The 16,890-nt window shown below is 22.0% G+C and overlaps 3 protein-coding genes across 3 annotated transcripts; 1 reads left to right on the forward strand and 2 right to left on the reverse strand.

Moving 5' to 3' along the window:
• Positions 1–820: 820 nt before the first annotated feature.
• On the forward strand, positions 821–1,404 carry PGO_000155 (variable surface protein; the record flags this gene model as incomplete). Its single annotated transcript, XM_028690718.1, has 2 exons — positions 821–883; positions 1,075–1,404. 2 exons carry the CDS (start codon positions 821–823, stop codon positions 1,402–1,404), a joined length of 393 nt encoding a protein of 130 aa, XP_028546519.1.
• A 3,025-nt stretch (positions 1,405–4,429) lies between these two features.
• Positions 4,430–6,638, reverse strand: PGO_000160 (variable surface protein; the record flags this gene model as incomplete). The annotated part of the gene is made up of 3 exons (XM_028690719.1): positions 4,430–4,573; positions 5,119–6,429; positions 6,615–6,638. 3 exons carry the CDS (start codon positions 6,636–6,638, stop codon positions 4,430–4,432), a joined length of 1,479 nt encoding a protein of 492 aa, XP_028546520.1.
• A 7,911-nt stretch (positions 6,639–14,549) lies between these two features.
• On the reverse strand, positions 14,550–15,696 carry PGO_000165 (variable surface protein; the record flags this gene model as incomplete). The annotated part of the gene is made up of 3 exons (XM_028690720.1): positions 14,550–14,717; positions 14,822–15,526; positions 15,667–15,696. The coding sequence occupies 3 exons, from the start codon at positions 15,694–15,696 to the stop codon at positions 14,550–14,552; spliced, it is 903 nt and encodes a 300-aa protein (XP_028546521.1).
• Positions 15,697–16,890: the final 1,194 nt, after the last annotated feature.

Consider the following 16,890-nt stretch of genomic DNA (forward strand, 5'->3'; position numbering starts at 1 on the left):
AGTGATAACAATAGTACTGAAGTTGAAAATCGATATCGTTCTAACCCAGGAGTAGAAAGGACAAGGGTTTTATATGCAGGAATAGTTATATTGGGATTATACATTTGTTATGTTATATCTTTAATTGCATTTAAGCATAATGATGAGGAAAAAATAGGTGACGATTCTCTAGATGATAAATTTAATGGTGGTTGTGTATTTATTAAGAACGATGAAGAACAGCTCATAGATGCTTGAATTGACAAAAATTATCTTCCTGTATTAGGAAATACATACATAAATATATTCAAATATAAATACAACATTAAAATTGAATTAAATAAGAAGGTAAGAAGCGATTTTGCATAAAACATAATCAAATAAAAAATAAAGGCATAAAAGAATTTCCAAAAAAATATGTTGCAAAAATATTAATTTCATATACACAAAAAAATAGTTGTAATATATAAGTGTATGTTATAACTATTATATTTACTGAATAATTTATGATAATTAAAAGACTATTCTGTGTTCACATATGTGAGTTTTATACAATGAACATAAATATTAAGGGGAAAGCGCAAAAAATTAAAGTAGAATAGCTAGTTATAGTGTATAAAATATTAAATAAAATATAACTCCATAACAATAACCTAAAATCTAAAAACTATATCACCAAACAAAAATTTTGAACTAAGAATATTGAACACTACAACATAAACCTTGATTCCTAACCCCCAAAACTAAACCCTAAACCCTTACTATAATGGTTATATGCTTCTAACAAATATTATATAATATCGGAAAATTTGATTTTTTAAAAAAATATGAAACTCCTGAAATGAGGGAAAAAGAATTAGCCAAGGAAAAAAAATGGGAAATTAAAAAAAAGAGAGAAGATGATGTGTTAAAATATAAAGAAATAATATAAAAAGATGGAATAAAAGATTTAGACACTTATATGAAGTGCTATAAGCAAAGATATTATAGTAGGAATGGATTAGGAAAGTTTATATGTTACTCTGAAAAAAAATATTCGATGAAATAGATAAAATAGATAAATCAGCAAAAATGATTAAGAGTAACAATAATAAGGTAAAAAAAGTAATGCATATAAAGTATGTGTTCTGTGTCATATTACTTTGTCTAATTCAACTTTGTGGTATAATTATTTCAGTTTTAGATTTGATAAAATTTATGGAGGATTCTAGTAACTTTGTTGTATCTATTTTAAAGTATCAAAAATTTTATACGCTAGATTCATACATTTACGTTACCTTTTTTTTAATATTATCAAGTTTAATTTTAGCATCGATTATTTACATAATGACAAAAATTGTAAAATATGAACGTATAAAAGCAAATAGTATTAAAATGAATTTTAAAGAATATTATATCTTCTGTAAAGAAGTGTTGACCAAATAATAATTTTTAAGAGTACCTAGATGTTTATAATACTTAATATGGTATCAATAATGACTAATGTATTATATATTCTACATATGGATAACTATTACATAAATCATCATAATAGTTTAGGATTTTATAATTTTTTAAGTAATACTCTTATTTTATATAATTTATCCTTGAATTTTCTGTACATTATATATAATATATTTATATAAAAATATATATAATAAACGTATTCTTTTGTCATTATTTAAATAATTTGTTTATGATTATTCATGGTTAAAAGAATATATGTGAATATTTTCTTGTATTATATATATATAAATATTGAAGAATTATTAAATATTCTTTTGAGAGTTTGTATATAAATTCGTTTAAAAACTATAAGTATACAGATGATATACATTTTCATAATTGTTTGTCTAATAATATTTAGTTACAAAATATATTATTTTTTTTACTCTTGTATAAATTATAATTGATGTGTATCTGAATATCTATGATATTCTATATATGTATTATACACGCCAAAATCTTATTTGATTAAATTAAAAAATGGAGAATATTATTTATAAATAAAATAACTGATTTATAATAATATTTTTATTCTTCTCATATTAATATAATATAAATGAGTTATTGTTTATAAATTTATTTGTCTTATTAATATTATAAGGTATAAATATTCAATGAAATAATTAATCTTTGTATTCCGAATTGTGCTGTACAGTTTGGTGATTCATGGAATTTATTAATTTTCATTAAAAAATATTTTTTATTCTTATATTTATGTATATACATGATATAATTCTTTTAATAGAATACAATAAAAAGAATTTAATATCCTATAGTTGTATATATATTTAATCTATTATTTCTATCAACATTTATAATAATATTGCTAATATATGATATTATTTAATACTTATGCAATACAGTGAGTATTTCATAAGTAATTATATATTTTATTTGCATTCTCATTAATGATATTTATATTTTACACAAAGTCATTACGTTTACGTATGCCATAGTATATCATATATTTAAAAAAGATTACTTTTTCGCACTACAAATTTGGGTGAGTATTAAGAAAAATGATATACCATACTTTATGCACTTCATTATTATTTTGTTAGACATATGTAAATTAGGTAGTTTCCATCTTTTTTAATACTACATTCATGTTATACTTTAATCTTTATTTATTGTATATCATTCAAACAGTGGAGTAAGTAAATATTATGAAAAATATTTAATACATTTTTTATAATAAACGTATTATAAAAATATATATAATGAAAGCAATTATTAAAAAAAGCAGCATAATGACAGTCACTAAAAACTAGAAAGAACATTTATATTGTACATAATAAATAAATAGAATGATAATATAATTACAAAAAGTAATATTATAATTGTGACTAAAACAATCTAGTGATAAATGGATTCTATAAAATTTGGTAGTTTCTTGAAAGCAATTTATTACACAATATTTTTACGGTCAACATAAAAATTTTATACTTCACTGTTGAAATTATTATCTAGCATCTACATTAAATTCATTTATTTGGTCCTTACATATGTATCAAAAAAGATAATAAACTTTAGCTAAGTTTTATCAATGGTTACAATGAAATTTCTGAAAGAACATCTTATATTATGATGTTGTATTATTTAATTTACGCAATTTATTAGTATTTGTTCACATATCATTTCTGTGTTATGTTATTATTATTACGAATGGTAAAAAGTAAAAAAATATTTGATGTATTATTTGTAAAATAGTATAATATGATAACCCCAATATTTCAAAAAAACATCATATAGGAAATAAAATAAATACTTATTTCTAGGAACTATATCGCTGTTATTTGGTCAAATAAATTGCATATATGAAAATTACACACAATTTATTGGGGAACACGCTTAATTTAATTATCACATAATTCATATTCTGATGAATATTTTATAAGCACCCAAGATATAGAGCCAAGAAATATATTTGAACTGTCTGTTATTTTTTACCATATATTTTTTAGAACTTGTAACATTAATATCATTATATGTCTAATAAATTTGTTGAAAAATACATACTTGAATTATATTTTATTACGCATTAATTTTTAAATAATTCAAACTATATATTAGTAAATATGTATTCTGATTATAATATGTTTTTCAGTATATTACATTCTAGACAACACACACTATATACTTATATATTTTTTTTAATATCTTTATTTTATATTATGAAGATTCTGAAATTTCATTAATATATAATAAGAAGTAATTTCATTCACAAATTATTTCATTAATAGACTTATTTATGTCTTTTCGTCATAGAGTAATTAGTAGCATGAAAAATATTGCAAGAAATTTTTAATTGTTTATTCTTTGGGTGCACATTTAATATATATTATTTATAAGTGAATACTTCTTATGAAATCAATTTGTAATCAGTTATAACTCGGTATTCTCATTTATAAGAAAGTACTTAAATTCCTTAATATAATATATTTGTGTCAAATATATATTTTCTGAATAGCAGGTTGTTTTTTTGTTTTAAATTTAAAGAAAAAAAAAATGTTATCAAATATGTTACAAAAAAGAGTGCTCAAATATACTACAAAAATAGGTTTATTATGTCTTAGTTTTACATTAAAAAAATGGATAAATAGAAGAAAATGTAGTAAAATTTCTAACTGAATTGAAGTATACATATATATACAAAAAAAAAATGTGCTTCATCATATAAATTCTAAAATATTTTCATAGTATACATAAATTTGGGAAAAAAATTAATAAAGTATACATCTATGTAATATTTAATTCTGTTTGAAGTATTGAAACAGAAATTATGAATTAAATTTTTTATAATTAAAAAATTTTAAATGACAATATTAATTTGTTTACAGTAATCTAGACTAAAACAAAAGTAGTTAAATACGCATTACTAAAATAAAATTAATAGTTGAAACATGCCTAATATTTAATACAAACTGATTATTTAATTTTTTAAAAAATTTATATACCACTGTATTTAGTATTCAAAATAGCTATATGCGAATTGTATGCGTCTTTCTTTTCCAAACGAAGGTCCTATTAGAATTCTTTGTAATTTTTTATTCATCTGTTTCCTCTTTTTCCTTTTTCTCTTAGCAAAAATCTTCCCAAAAGGAGTGTACTGCAAGAAAAAAGAGTTAATATAATTATAATATAATTACTTTTATTAATTAAGAATATTTATTTGATTTTATAAATCATAATAAATTTAGATTACTTTAACAAGGAGCGTGCATAAAAGAAGTATGATCAGAGGAACTAAAATAATTATGATATATGTTCTTATGCGTATTTTTTCATGATCCTGTCTAGGTGGTTGTGCAACTAGATGAGGAGTAGTACTAGCTGTTATTTTTGTACCAATAGGTATACCCAAATAACTTGACTTTGGTAAATAGATTATTTCACTGGAACTGTCAACAGGATGTGCACCTGAATGCTCATTAGATTTTGATGATGTTTAATATGAGATATATGGGAATTATGTAAATTACGTTCTATAGAAGGACTGATTTATAGTAACAGTTGTTGCTGACGTTATAGCGATTCCTTCTATAATGTAGTAGGTCCAAAGTGCTCAACAACTTCAGGTGATTCTTAATTTCTTGTGGGTAATTTTTTTCCAGAATTTGTATTCCTACCTTTATGATTTTTTTCTTTATCAACAGTTCTCCTAATGCATAAATGAGTGTCATGTTCCAGTTTATTTTCCTTGCTTATTGGACTTCCTTCATTTAACACGTCTTTAATATGAATTAATTCTTGAGAAAGCTCTAAATTTTGAAAAACAGCACCTTCATGATTTCCAATAGAAGCTGCACAAGCACGAATATCATTATTACAAGATGTTATCGATGATAATTTACTATCAGAATGACCACCATGAAACTTCGTGTATCCAGTAACATCAATGTTAGTGCGTGAATCATCAGTACATGGAGATGTAGCACAAATGGTAGTAGGTGGAACAATCTTAGGTGCCAAGGCATCAGAAAGTTTATCTCCAAAATCCTCATTTGGAGAAGTAACATCAGCTGAAGTTAACTCAGTAGAATGTGTATCACTATTTTGCTCACTGTAGGTATAAGCACTTTCAATAATTGTATCAGCAGAACCTAAGACACTACTTCCTTCACTATTAGGACCTAAAACAACAGTACCGTCAGAACTAGGGTGTACACTATTAGTTCCTACACTGTCAAGTGTTCTTTGAGCAACATCTGAAACATTTTGTTCTTTAGAAGCAGGAAGTGCAGCATCATGAGTCTCTCTAGTAAAAGTTTGACCATTATTCTCTTCGTTTTTATCAGTTTTATCACTACCAGCATTAGTATCAGATATATTACCATTAAAAGAACTTTTATCTAAATCGCTCTCTTGTAATGTATTATCTAAATTATATTCATGAATAAAGGTTGTTTTTAAATGCTGAGAACTACCATTTCCATCTAAATCTTTATTTGATGGAACAGCTAGCACAGGTAATGACCCTTTTGGTGCCTCTATATGTGCATGATTACTAGACTGAATTCTTTCTATTTGTTCAGATGCTTCAACTTGATTTTCAATACTTTTCGTGCGAAGTTCTCCGACTCGTGGGTCTGACGAACCTATTTGTCGTTGAACTAATTCTTCTACACCACTTGGTTCTTGATGCTTTTCTTTGAAAGATGTTCCTTCTAATTTTAATTCAGCTGTACTATCAACAGGTGTCACAGTGTTCGTACTGCACTTTGGTAGACTTGAACATGTATTAATAAATTTCGCTATTGTGTCATCTTTACTTAAATGAAATGGTATATTAACCTTCTCATAACAATCCTTTAACTTATAATTTTTTTCATTTACATTTTGATTAATTTCATCACATTTTTTAGAATCATCTATACATGAAATTACACCAAAACTATTAATTTTTTTTGTAATTTCATCATTAAATTCCAAATATATATCCATGCATTCATCAAACGTGGCCTCCTTGTTACTATTGTCCGTAGTGATGGTTATAGTGCTCATATTTTACTCTTTATTTTTACAGATGTCTTTTTATTTTCTTCGTTTAAATAAATAAATCAAGAAAATAGTTTATGCATATAAGTATACATATTTTCAAAAAAGAATATGCATTTTTAATTTCATCATTTTCACATTTATATATGTACAAATAATAATATTAAGAAATGCATAAATATAATTTCCTATATACTAATAATATTTTTTCACAGTAAACATGCAAAGATTTTTAGATAATATTTACACTTACAATTATTTATAAACATCACTACAAAATAATTGAATTCGAAAAAATTATTTTTAACTAATTTTTATTAATTAAATTAATATATCATAAGTGTCATATACCCTAATAATAGGTGTAGAAAATAAATGATGGTAAAATATACATGAGAATATAAAGTTAATACACACTGCAATCAAACAAATCAAATAATGAAAGTTATAATTTTTCATTTATGTTATATTATCAAATATAAAAAAACATATTTTATAAATTCTTATTTACACACATATATATGTATGTCCTTTTTATAGTAATAGTCAGACAACTCATATTCTTAATATTATTTGTATTCTTCTTTATAATTTCTTTATTTCTGTGTTTGGGATTAATATATTTCATATAAGCAGTGTTATTAGTAAAAGGAAATGCTTCTGTATTTTGGTGTCAAATAAAACTGTGAGTGTCCATACTTCTGTTTCATTATTGTTACACCTATGTATTTTGAATTTCATAAGGTTGCATATAAACACAAGGAATAAGTAATATATGAATTGCAAGTACATTTTTTTCTTATTTTATAAAGGATTTTTAATTAAAATATTTATTTAATAAATAAAACAAAATACACACTATGCGTATTGAAAAATATATCTTCGTGATTCTGTTGTGTATATATTTTATATTAACTTTTCTAGAAGAATATTCCCCGATAGATATATTATTACATATACACATATATTTTTTCTTCCAACAATAAATTGCATTCAGGGTATAATTAAAGACAAATAATGTAAATAGAATTAAACAAAAATGTAATGTTAAATAAGCAATACTTATATAAATCGTATAATTTTTTGAAAATTGCCAATATATATAAGGAATATTTAATGACCTCAATAATAAAAAATATCACACATAATTCAATATAGAATATTAGTAGAGTAGAATATATATAATAAAAGCATAAAAACTCAGATCATAATTTGTTATTATTTTATTTTTATAATTTGCTTTCCTTTTTTACATTCAATTATATGTTGTAAAACAATTATTTTTATCCTCTATATTTAGAAATATATTATTAATCTGTTTAATCATAATGACTTATTATCTTTTATGTTGCATATATAAACACAATATGTGTATAGATATACGTGTAAAATTAATTATATTTGTAATTAGGAACTTTATTAAAATGGCATATTATAATTTTTATATATTTTCTTTTGTGTTTAGCAATGTACTCCACTCATTATATAGTGTCATTTCAGTACTTTTCCTATTCGCGTGAATTAATTAATAATAATTTTGAATTGTAGTATCTTGAACTAATCTTAAAAAACATATTTTATAAATCTAGAAGAGTTTAACTTGTGTTCTTTGCTATGGACATTAGGTCTATTAGTTGTTATTTCAATTTATTGATTTTACTATTTTTTTATTAATTATATTTATGATAACCTTATTCATTTTTCTCTCGATGTTTATATTGCATATAGCAAAACTTAATATATAATTAATCACTCAAAAAAAAGTTACTATTTTACTTTTAAAAAGTTAATTGCTTAGAGGATAGTGGTAATTTCAGAAATATTTAATCATAATTTCAATGCAGTTGGATATAGTATAGTACTAATAATTTACTATTTTATGATTCATTCATATCCATTATGTATTTTTTCATTCGTATATATTATATTTAAGCCATTGTTTTTGTTCCCCCAATGTAACAAAGGACTCTTCAATTTAATTTATGCCTATTTAAGAATTCTTTATTTTATGATTGTTATATATATGTATCTATTCATTTTAAGACTTTATAGTCATTTTAGACACTATTATTTTTATATTTCCGGATTAGTATTAAGTTGTAATGTAAAAATGACTATTTTTAATGTAGTGCATAAGTATTTTATATAAAGATTTTTAACTATAAACATATTCTTTTATTTTACTATGACATGAGATAGAACATTTTTTCACACACATTTTAATTGAATTAAAAGATTTACACACTCTTGTAAAATTCTTTTCATAGAATTCGAAATATCAAAATGAATTTTATGAATTGTAATTTTCCAGATAATGTTAATTATTATAGTATCATTTTCTGTATATTTTGTAAAATATATTATTTTACTCATAAAATTTGTTTATGAATAATCATCCTAAAGTATTAAGTGAGCCTCATATTGGAGAATTTTTTTTATTCCCTGAAATATGGATTAAACTCCATATTTTCCACTACTATAATGAATTCATAATTATTTTACGTTGTTATAGTTGTAGCAATAACACATGTTAATATAGAATTATAGAAAAAATAAAAAAACAGACATTGTCTCGATAAGATTTCTATAAAAAAATAAATAAATGCACATGCGTATGTTAAGGGGTATTTTAATAATAGAACGTACTAACACAGTGGGGAATGTTTTTCTATGTTTATATGTCAGTGTACATATGCTTTATATTATGTTCATAAAGAACAGACTTTAAATGAAATAAAATCTCAATTTATTTATACACATTTATGTAATGAAAGCGACACTTCCTTTCATCTATACATTCATTAATGTCATAATTTTTTTTTAAAAAGAATTGTGTACTCTATAATGATTTATATTTTCATAAAGACAAGATACTTAAAACCATTATCATTATCACGTTCTCTTACTATATAAACGAAAGAATTTTGCATGTTCAACGTGATTGGCATATTAATAAAAAATGTGTAAGAATTTATTATTTTTTAAATTAAAAATATTTATAATTTCATGATAATTTGATAGATAAATAAATAAACGAAACATGTGGGGAAAATAAATTAGAAGGTTTCTTTCTATAAATTCTTCAAATTACGCGAACCACTTTAATTGGGACATATATGAGATTTTGTTTCACTGTAGTTTACGAATTATGTATTTTTGAAAAGATAAATCTCATGTGCAATTACTTTTATTTTTTTTTTTTTAAGTGATTTTAAAAAAATTTTATTTAATATTTTTATAAAAAAATATTTAACCTGAAAGTTTATTTATTACATGCTAAACAATGAATATATTAACAAAGGACTTCATTCTGGTGTAACCAATTTTAATTAAATCCAAATTCCACATTTTTGCAAAATGTAATATTATATCAAATGGTACACACGCATATTTCACAACTTTTTTTATGTCATATATATTTTTTACGCATGAATCGAAATTGCACTACCGCATAGTGTGTTTAATAATTTATATCACTTTTACCTACTTTATTGATCTTGTTAATTATTAATTATTAATATGTTTAAAAATATATAATTTAATTACTGACATGAATAACTGCTGAAAGAAGGATAATAAGAATAATAAATAGAACTATCCCTTTTTAATGAAGAATTAAAGCTTCATATATTTATTTAAAAATATGCGTGCTATAATTATAATATGATTTTTTTATAGATGATATCTCAAAAGAAAAACATAATAATGATATGAATGTGTCTTAATTTTTGCTGCGTTAAAATAAGAATCATGTGATTCATTATGTATTATTAATAGAGTTATATGGTATTCTAATAGACTTATGTTCTGCAGAAAAATAATTTCCCTAGTAAATTTATGAATAATTAAAGGTTTTCATATTTTATGGAACTAATGGTAACATGGAAGAGACTATGATAATTAAAAAAATATAGTTTCAAATAATTTTTTAATTTTTATAAGTAAATTATAAGGGTAAATAATATTTGAGTAGATCATGCATAATTATATTCAGTTAGTAAATAGAACACATAAGTTGATCTTTATTTGATGTAGATGTCGAATACTAAAATAGGATCGTGACATTAATTAAATGAATTGGGCATATTTACCTTTTTTACACTTAAATTAACAAGTTTGTGTAGACACTCCATAGTACTAAAAATCATGAAAATACTATTATTTAAGAAAAATTTATGTTTATATAATACTACATGCTTTTTCGGATTAATAAAATGAAATTCTTCCCTAAATATCTATAAAAAATAGAAGAATTTGATAAAGTATATATTATAAATAATAATATCGAACACGTAACATGTTAGAAAACATTAACGAAGATGGTATAATTTATTTGATGTATAATATAATGCATTTAAAATAACTGTCTGTTAAAAACGAAAATTGAAACATAAATGGACATTAAGTTTTACCAATAGATTCATTGATATAATAAGGGGTAGCTACCATAATGGGTAAGAATAAAAATATAAATATATTAATGACAAACTTTCGATTTTTAGCAGAGTTAATTATAAAATATTCCTATTTGTAACCCAGTCAATGTTATGAGTGGTGTTACAAAATACATGTATAGAGAGGATATATATACGTAAATATTTTTAAATTTATTAATGTGTTAATAGTAATAACTGTGGAAAAGGTTTTAAATAAGTGTATTAAACCGTTTTATATGAAGTATTATAATAGATATACAACTTAACGTTATTGTAGAACTTTTCAGTACCATTGAGAATCTTATTTTACATGTGAAGAAACACATAACAAAAGTGCCCTATTAACTATTTTAAAGTTATTATGTAAGGAGTTATGTATAGGCGACGTTAAATAAGTTAAGGATGTAGGAATCAAAAAACACGAGATAGATTGACCATCATACCAAAAAGTTAACATCAGTCTGAGTCTAATAAAACTACGCAGCATGTTTCAGGTATTCAAACTCATGTATCAAGAAAAAGAAATTCCACTTTATCTATTGTTGAAGCAACAAGTTAAGAAACATTATACTCATGTAATTCTTATAGATTTATCATACTTGCATAAATATTACTAACATCTACATTATTATACTTTTTTTGTGTAAATATAAATTATAACTTAATATACAATTGTTTTATTTCAACTTATATAATTCATTTAAGTTAATTTTATATTTATAAAATAATTATATTCCTCTCCTTTTATGTAGTAGTTTACATCATTTGGATCAACCTTTTATAAAATGGAAACAAAGAAGAAAAAAATAAATAAAATTTAAAAAGAGATATACAAAGTTATCTGGTGTCTTATAACCCATAATATAAATTTATGGATGGTCACCTGAGATATTTTTATCTGGTATATCATCATGCACGAAATTATTTTCTGTAATTACAGCCTTAAAATAGAGTTGTGCGGATAGTTTATATGAACATAAATACTAGTAGAGTTATAAGAACAATCCGTTATATAAGACAAAAAACGTAGAGCTACAAAAAATATTGAAATATAGGTGCTAAAAAAATCAAGACATAAACTTTATAAAGCATAAAAGTGAATATTTTTTTATGTGAGAGATTCATGCATACGTCATGCCATATAAAAGTTAATTTTAATAAATTAATTAAAGAAAGTATACGCTTATTGTAGATTAGCATAATTTTAATATAAAGAAAAAATATTAAATGTTACATGCATTATTATATCAGGGGTGTATAAGTTAAGTGGAAAAGAATAAGGCATCAAATTAGAAACGAGAGATATATCTTTTATGTAAATTAGAGCATAATTACACTGATTAGGAAGCAATGTAATGGATTATCATAGTTATATGTCCGGAAGATATGATGCATTTGATGTAATTAAAAAGATAATTTACAAAATACAAATACATGTTAAACATGATCTCATAATATATAACTCATTATTTTTTTATGACAACAATATAAGGAAAAATGTATTATAAAATATATTTTTTATTATTGAATTATATAATATGCTAATTTAATAAATATTAATGTTAATCATATAAGATATTTCTCAAAGTTGTTTCTACATTTTATTGTTATATATAAAATAATATAAAATTTTAAGAAAATAAAAGATTGTATGAAGATATTATGATTCAGCTATTCATTCAATTCAATACATATATATAATTATTTCACGCATGGTAATAACAAAAAAATATATATCAATGCCTTTATTTAATTTTCTTCCAGTGCCTATGTATTGTTAATGAGATTAATCATAGCTTCACAGAAACATAAGAAATGTTAGACAATAATTGAAATGCAAAAAAAAAAAAAAATAAATCTGAGAAAATGCATTAAATAGTACAAAATGAGTAAATATAAAAGATGAATGATGTATTGTATTTTTGTCCTTATGCTATACAAATTAACATCTGCGTAATAAAGTTTCTCATATTAGTATCGTTAATGTAGAACACTATATCATTTGCATGGGAAAATATTAAAAAAAAAATAAGTGCAATGGATCAATATTAATTATTCTTAAGTTTACATAATAATTAAAATTACATTTTCTGTAATATTTTATAACGTAATGCCCTGATATGTTTAGTATAAAATTATGTAAATTTTATTCACTTACTATCAGGATTTGTAATAGGATTCTTCTTTTTTGTATTAAATGATACATTATCTATTATTTTATTTGTGAAATCTGAATCATAACTTAAAATTTTATGCAGCAAACTTCAGTAAATAGAAACAATATACATAGAATATTTATTGGTAGTTATTATATTATATATACAAACTATTGGAAAATAATATTTTGAAACATTCTCACGTTAAATTAAGAAAACGTATTTCTTTCTTTGTTTTTTTTCGTTTCTGATGTTAAATAAGATACTACAGGTTGAATATGTATATATATAAATTGTCCGCTTATTTAAGTATATTTTAACATTATTACATTATTGTTGTATAGATATAGATCATAAATCTTAAAAATAAATTGAACAATTGATATTTTTAGTTATATTTTATATTTTGCAATAAGGAATTAATAATGAAAATTCATTAAAGGAAAGCAGTAGGATGTATAAATTTATTACTGTGATGATTCGCTTTTTGTAGAGATAAAAATGAGGGGGTTGTGATAAATCTAGAATTTATGTTAGATTTAGTATTTTAATTTATTCACGTTAAACTAAAACTCGTATCTATTAAACATATGCATATTCTCGTGCTCATATAAATATCATATGTCTATGTCTTCATGATGACCATATTATTTTATAATTGTATGATTTTTTTTATAAAAGCAGCGCATACATATAATTAAAATTATAGAAAATAATATTATTTATAAAAATTGAGTATTTCAAACGAATACAATTCTTTAAATAAATAAGAGCTATTGCCCTATGTAAATTTTCATTAGATTCAGTATGCTCTAAATTCATTTTTAAACAATCAATCTATCAGTTTAAATTTCAAACAAACACATTATATGTTTATGTATTTTAATAATTAAAATATATTATAATAGAAATATATATCAAATTTTAATTAATTAGCTTCTTATATTTTAAACAGTGTTGTATTGCCAAATATTTATTGTTATTTAAATACAGCATATTAGTTCTTAACAACATAGAATTCAATAACTAATTAAAAAATTAATAATATATGTTAGCATATAAAAAAATACATTATATTTTTTCTTTTTAATATATAATATTCTTTTTCTTGCGTATTTTAGATGCAATATATATTAATTTTATTACGCAGAAGACATTATATATATAATTTTAATATATTAAATTTGGACATATCTATTTATTTATGTTTAATTATATTATTTAATGGCTGTCATTACATCTTAATAATGTACTATTTTATTTCTAAAATATAGTAACAATTACAATTATCATTCCTTCTCGAATAGTAGTTTAACATTAATTTCTCAACTATTTTCTCAAATTCAAAAAATATTAATATATATTTTGATAATTTTATTAATAATTTAAAGTACATTTATTACAATATTTATATTTAACTTTTTTAGTAAAAAGCAATTTCTCTTTGAAATGCTTTAAACAAAGTGTATCGAGGCATTTCTCCTTATATCTTTTCTTAAGAGTGGTCTAATGAATCATATGATATTTTATAACTTTTATCCATTAATTGTTTGCAAGAAATTTCACATAAATGCATTAAATTGAGATTCATATTACTTTTCTTATTCCATAATCGTTTTATGTTCCTCATCCTTTGATGAAAACATGAACCGTATTGAGTATACTGATAATAAAGGAGAAATGTGATATTTTTATGAATACTATATTTTTTGATTTAAATTTTCCTCGCAATCAGTATTATAAATTGTAATTATAATTAAATAATACAAAAATCAATTTGCCGTTAACCCTATACAAAATAAGCATAATGAAAGATATTACAAATGTTATAATTAGCGTAGATAAAATAACTGTAGTCATGTTTACATAATAATCATATAGTATCTTAGGAAAACATGGACAGTACAATGCTGTTTTCATGTGATCATTATATTTTTGTCTAAATTCTCTTAATTCTTCACAAAAATTCCTGCTTTTTCCCTTTTGGCATATCGATAAGAGGTCCCTATATTTATTATAGCATTTGCTACTAGAGGAGCAATTAGTAGGATCTTCTTCTAATGCTTTAAAATCAGAATACAGTTGATCAAGGTTTTTTAATATGTAAAATGTGTCATTGTCAAGATCATCAACATAATCTTGACATGTATTAGATATTTTTTTACCCTTGTGTTCTATTCTTATTATATTTTGGTAACACTGCTTTTCACCATTACAAGGGAATTTAAATTTTGTCAAAATATCTTTTAGGATAAAGTTGAAATATTTACAATATGAATATTGATCACTATTATTTTTAAGCTTTATAAGATCTAAATATTTGTAAAATTTCTGACAATACGCAATAATACTATCATTGGAGTCAAAAAACCTGCTTCTAATAAGATTGCACAAAGTTGTAACTTCACGATCAGGTGGAGTTGGATTATTAAATTCATCTTTACATTTGGTAAATATATCTTTAAAATTGAACTAATAAAGAAAATTTAATTAAAAAATAATATATGTTCAAATTTTTTTAAGAAAATTATTCTTATATGTATAACATATATCAGTAATTAAAATTTAAGGAATATTAATTATTTTTTTTTTAATAAAAAATATAAATATACATTTTTATCTAGAACAATAGAATTGCCCATTATGATTAATATATTCTTATACGTTTAATAAACTATTATGCTTTAATTTATTATATAGATTATTGTATTCATAAAGATAATATATATATTACATTTATATTATGTATATTTTAATTTTTATGAGTTATTGTATTTAAAAAATTCTGCAATATATATATATATATTTAAGAAATTTTCTTTCTTGATAAACTGTGGTATTATTTATTCGGGATACATAGGAATCATAATTACACAAATATATAATATGAAATATCGATACAGGACTCAAAAAATATATATAAATGAGAAAGGGTAAGTATTGTTCTTTCTATAATTCCCTCTCTTTATACAATTAATATATCAACTATATTTATATGCAAATTTAGTATTATATGTATATACATAATCAATAATTTACAATTATTTATTTATATTTCTTTACTCTATCATGTAAACTAGACATGAATTAATATATCTACAAAGGGAATAAATATATAATTTTCAAGCATTCTCAATTTTCCATAAGGATATATAACAATCGCTTGTTTTTTTTTTTTTTACTTTTAATGTATATTTCTTCTAAATATGAAGATTTATAGTTAATATATATTAAATGAATATAAATTATAGAATAGTAATATTATAATGAAATCTTTGCATTCATAAAAATGTATATACTATTAATTATAAATTTATATTATTTTATAATATATTCTTCTGAAAATATAAACATTATATGAATATGTTTATTTAAATTATATGTGCATTTCTTTTTTTCCTTACCTTTATCCTTTGAGACATGCATCATTTTATTGTTTGTATATTTTGAGCATGATTTCATAATACAAATCTCCAATATAATATTTTATTATGTAAAATATTAATACAAGTATTATATAAAAGTAATTAAATTTATATAAATAAATTATGATAAACATATTTTTTATTTGTAAAAAAACATTAGTACATAATTTTTTTACCTTTATATTAAATATTATTAAGGAAAATTATATTTAAATTCATGTGTGTGCTTTGTGTTATATTTTATACATATTAAAATTTTGATAATAATACTTTACAAAATTATTATATATAATACGATGTCTATACAATTTAAATGTATAATTTTTTTTACATTTTACATAATTCATCGCTATATATCTACTCATTTTTAATAGCGAATGACTTTTTGATATATTAATTATAGAACAAATG

The sequence above is a fragment of the Plasmodium gonderi genome, assembly GCF_002157705.1.
Source record: "Plasmodium gonderi DNA, contig: Pgo-contig_18, whole genome shotgun sequence".
NCBI lineage: Eukaryota > Apicomplexa > Aconoidasida > Haemosporida > Plasmodiidae > Plasmodium > Plasmodium gonderi.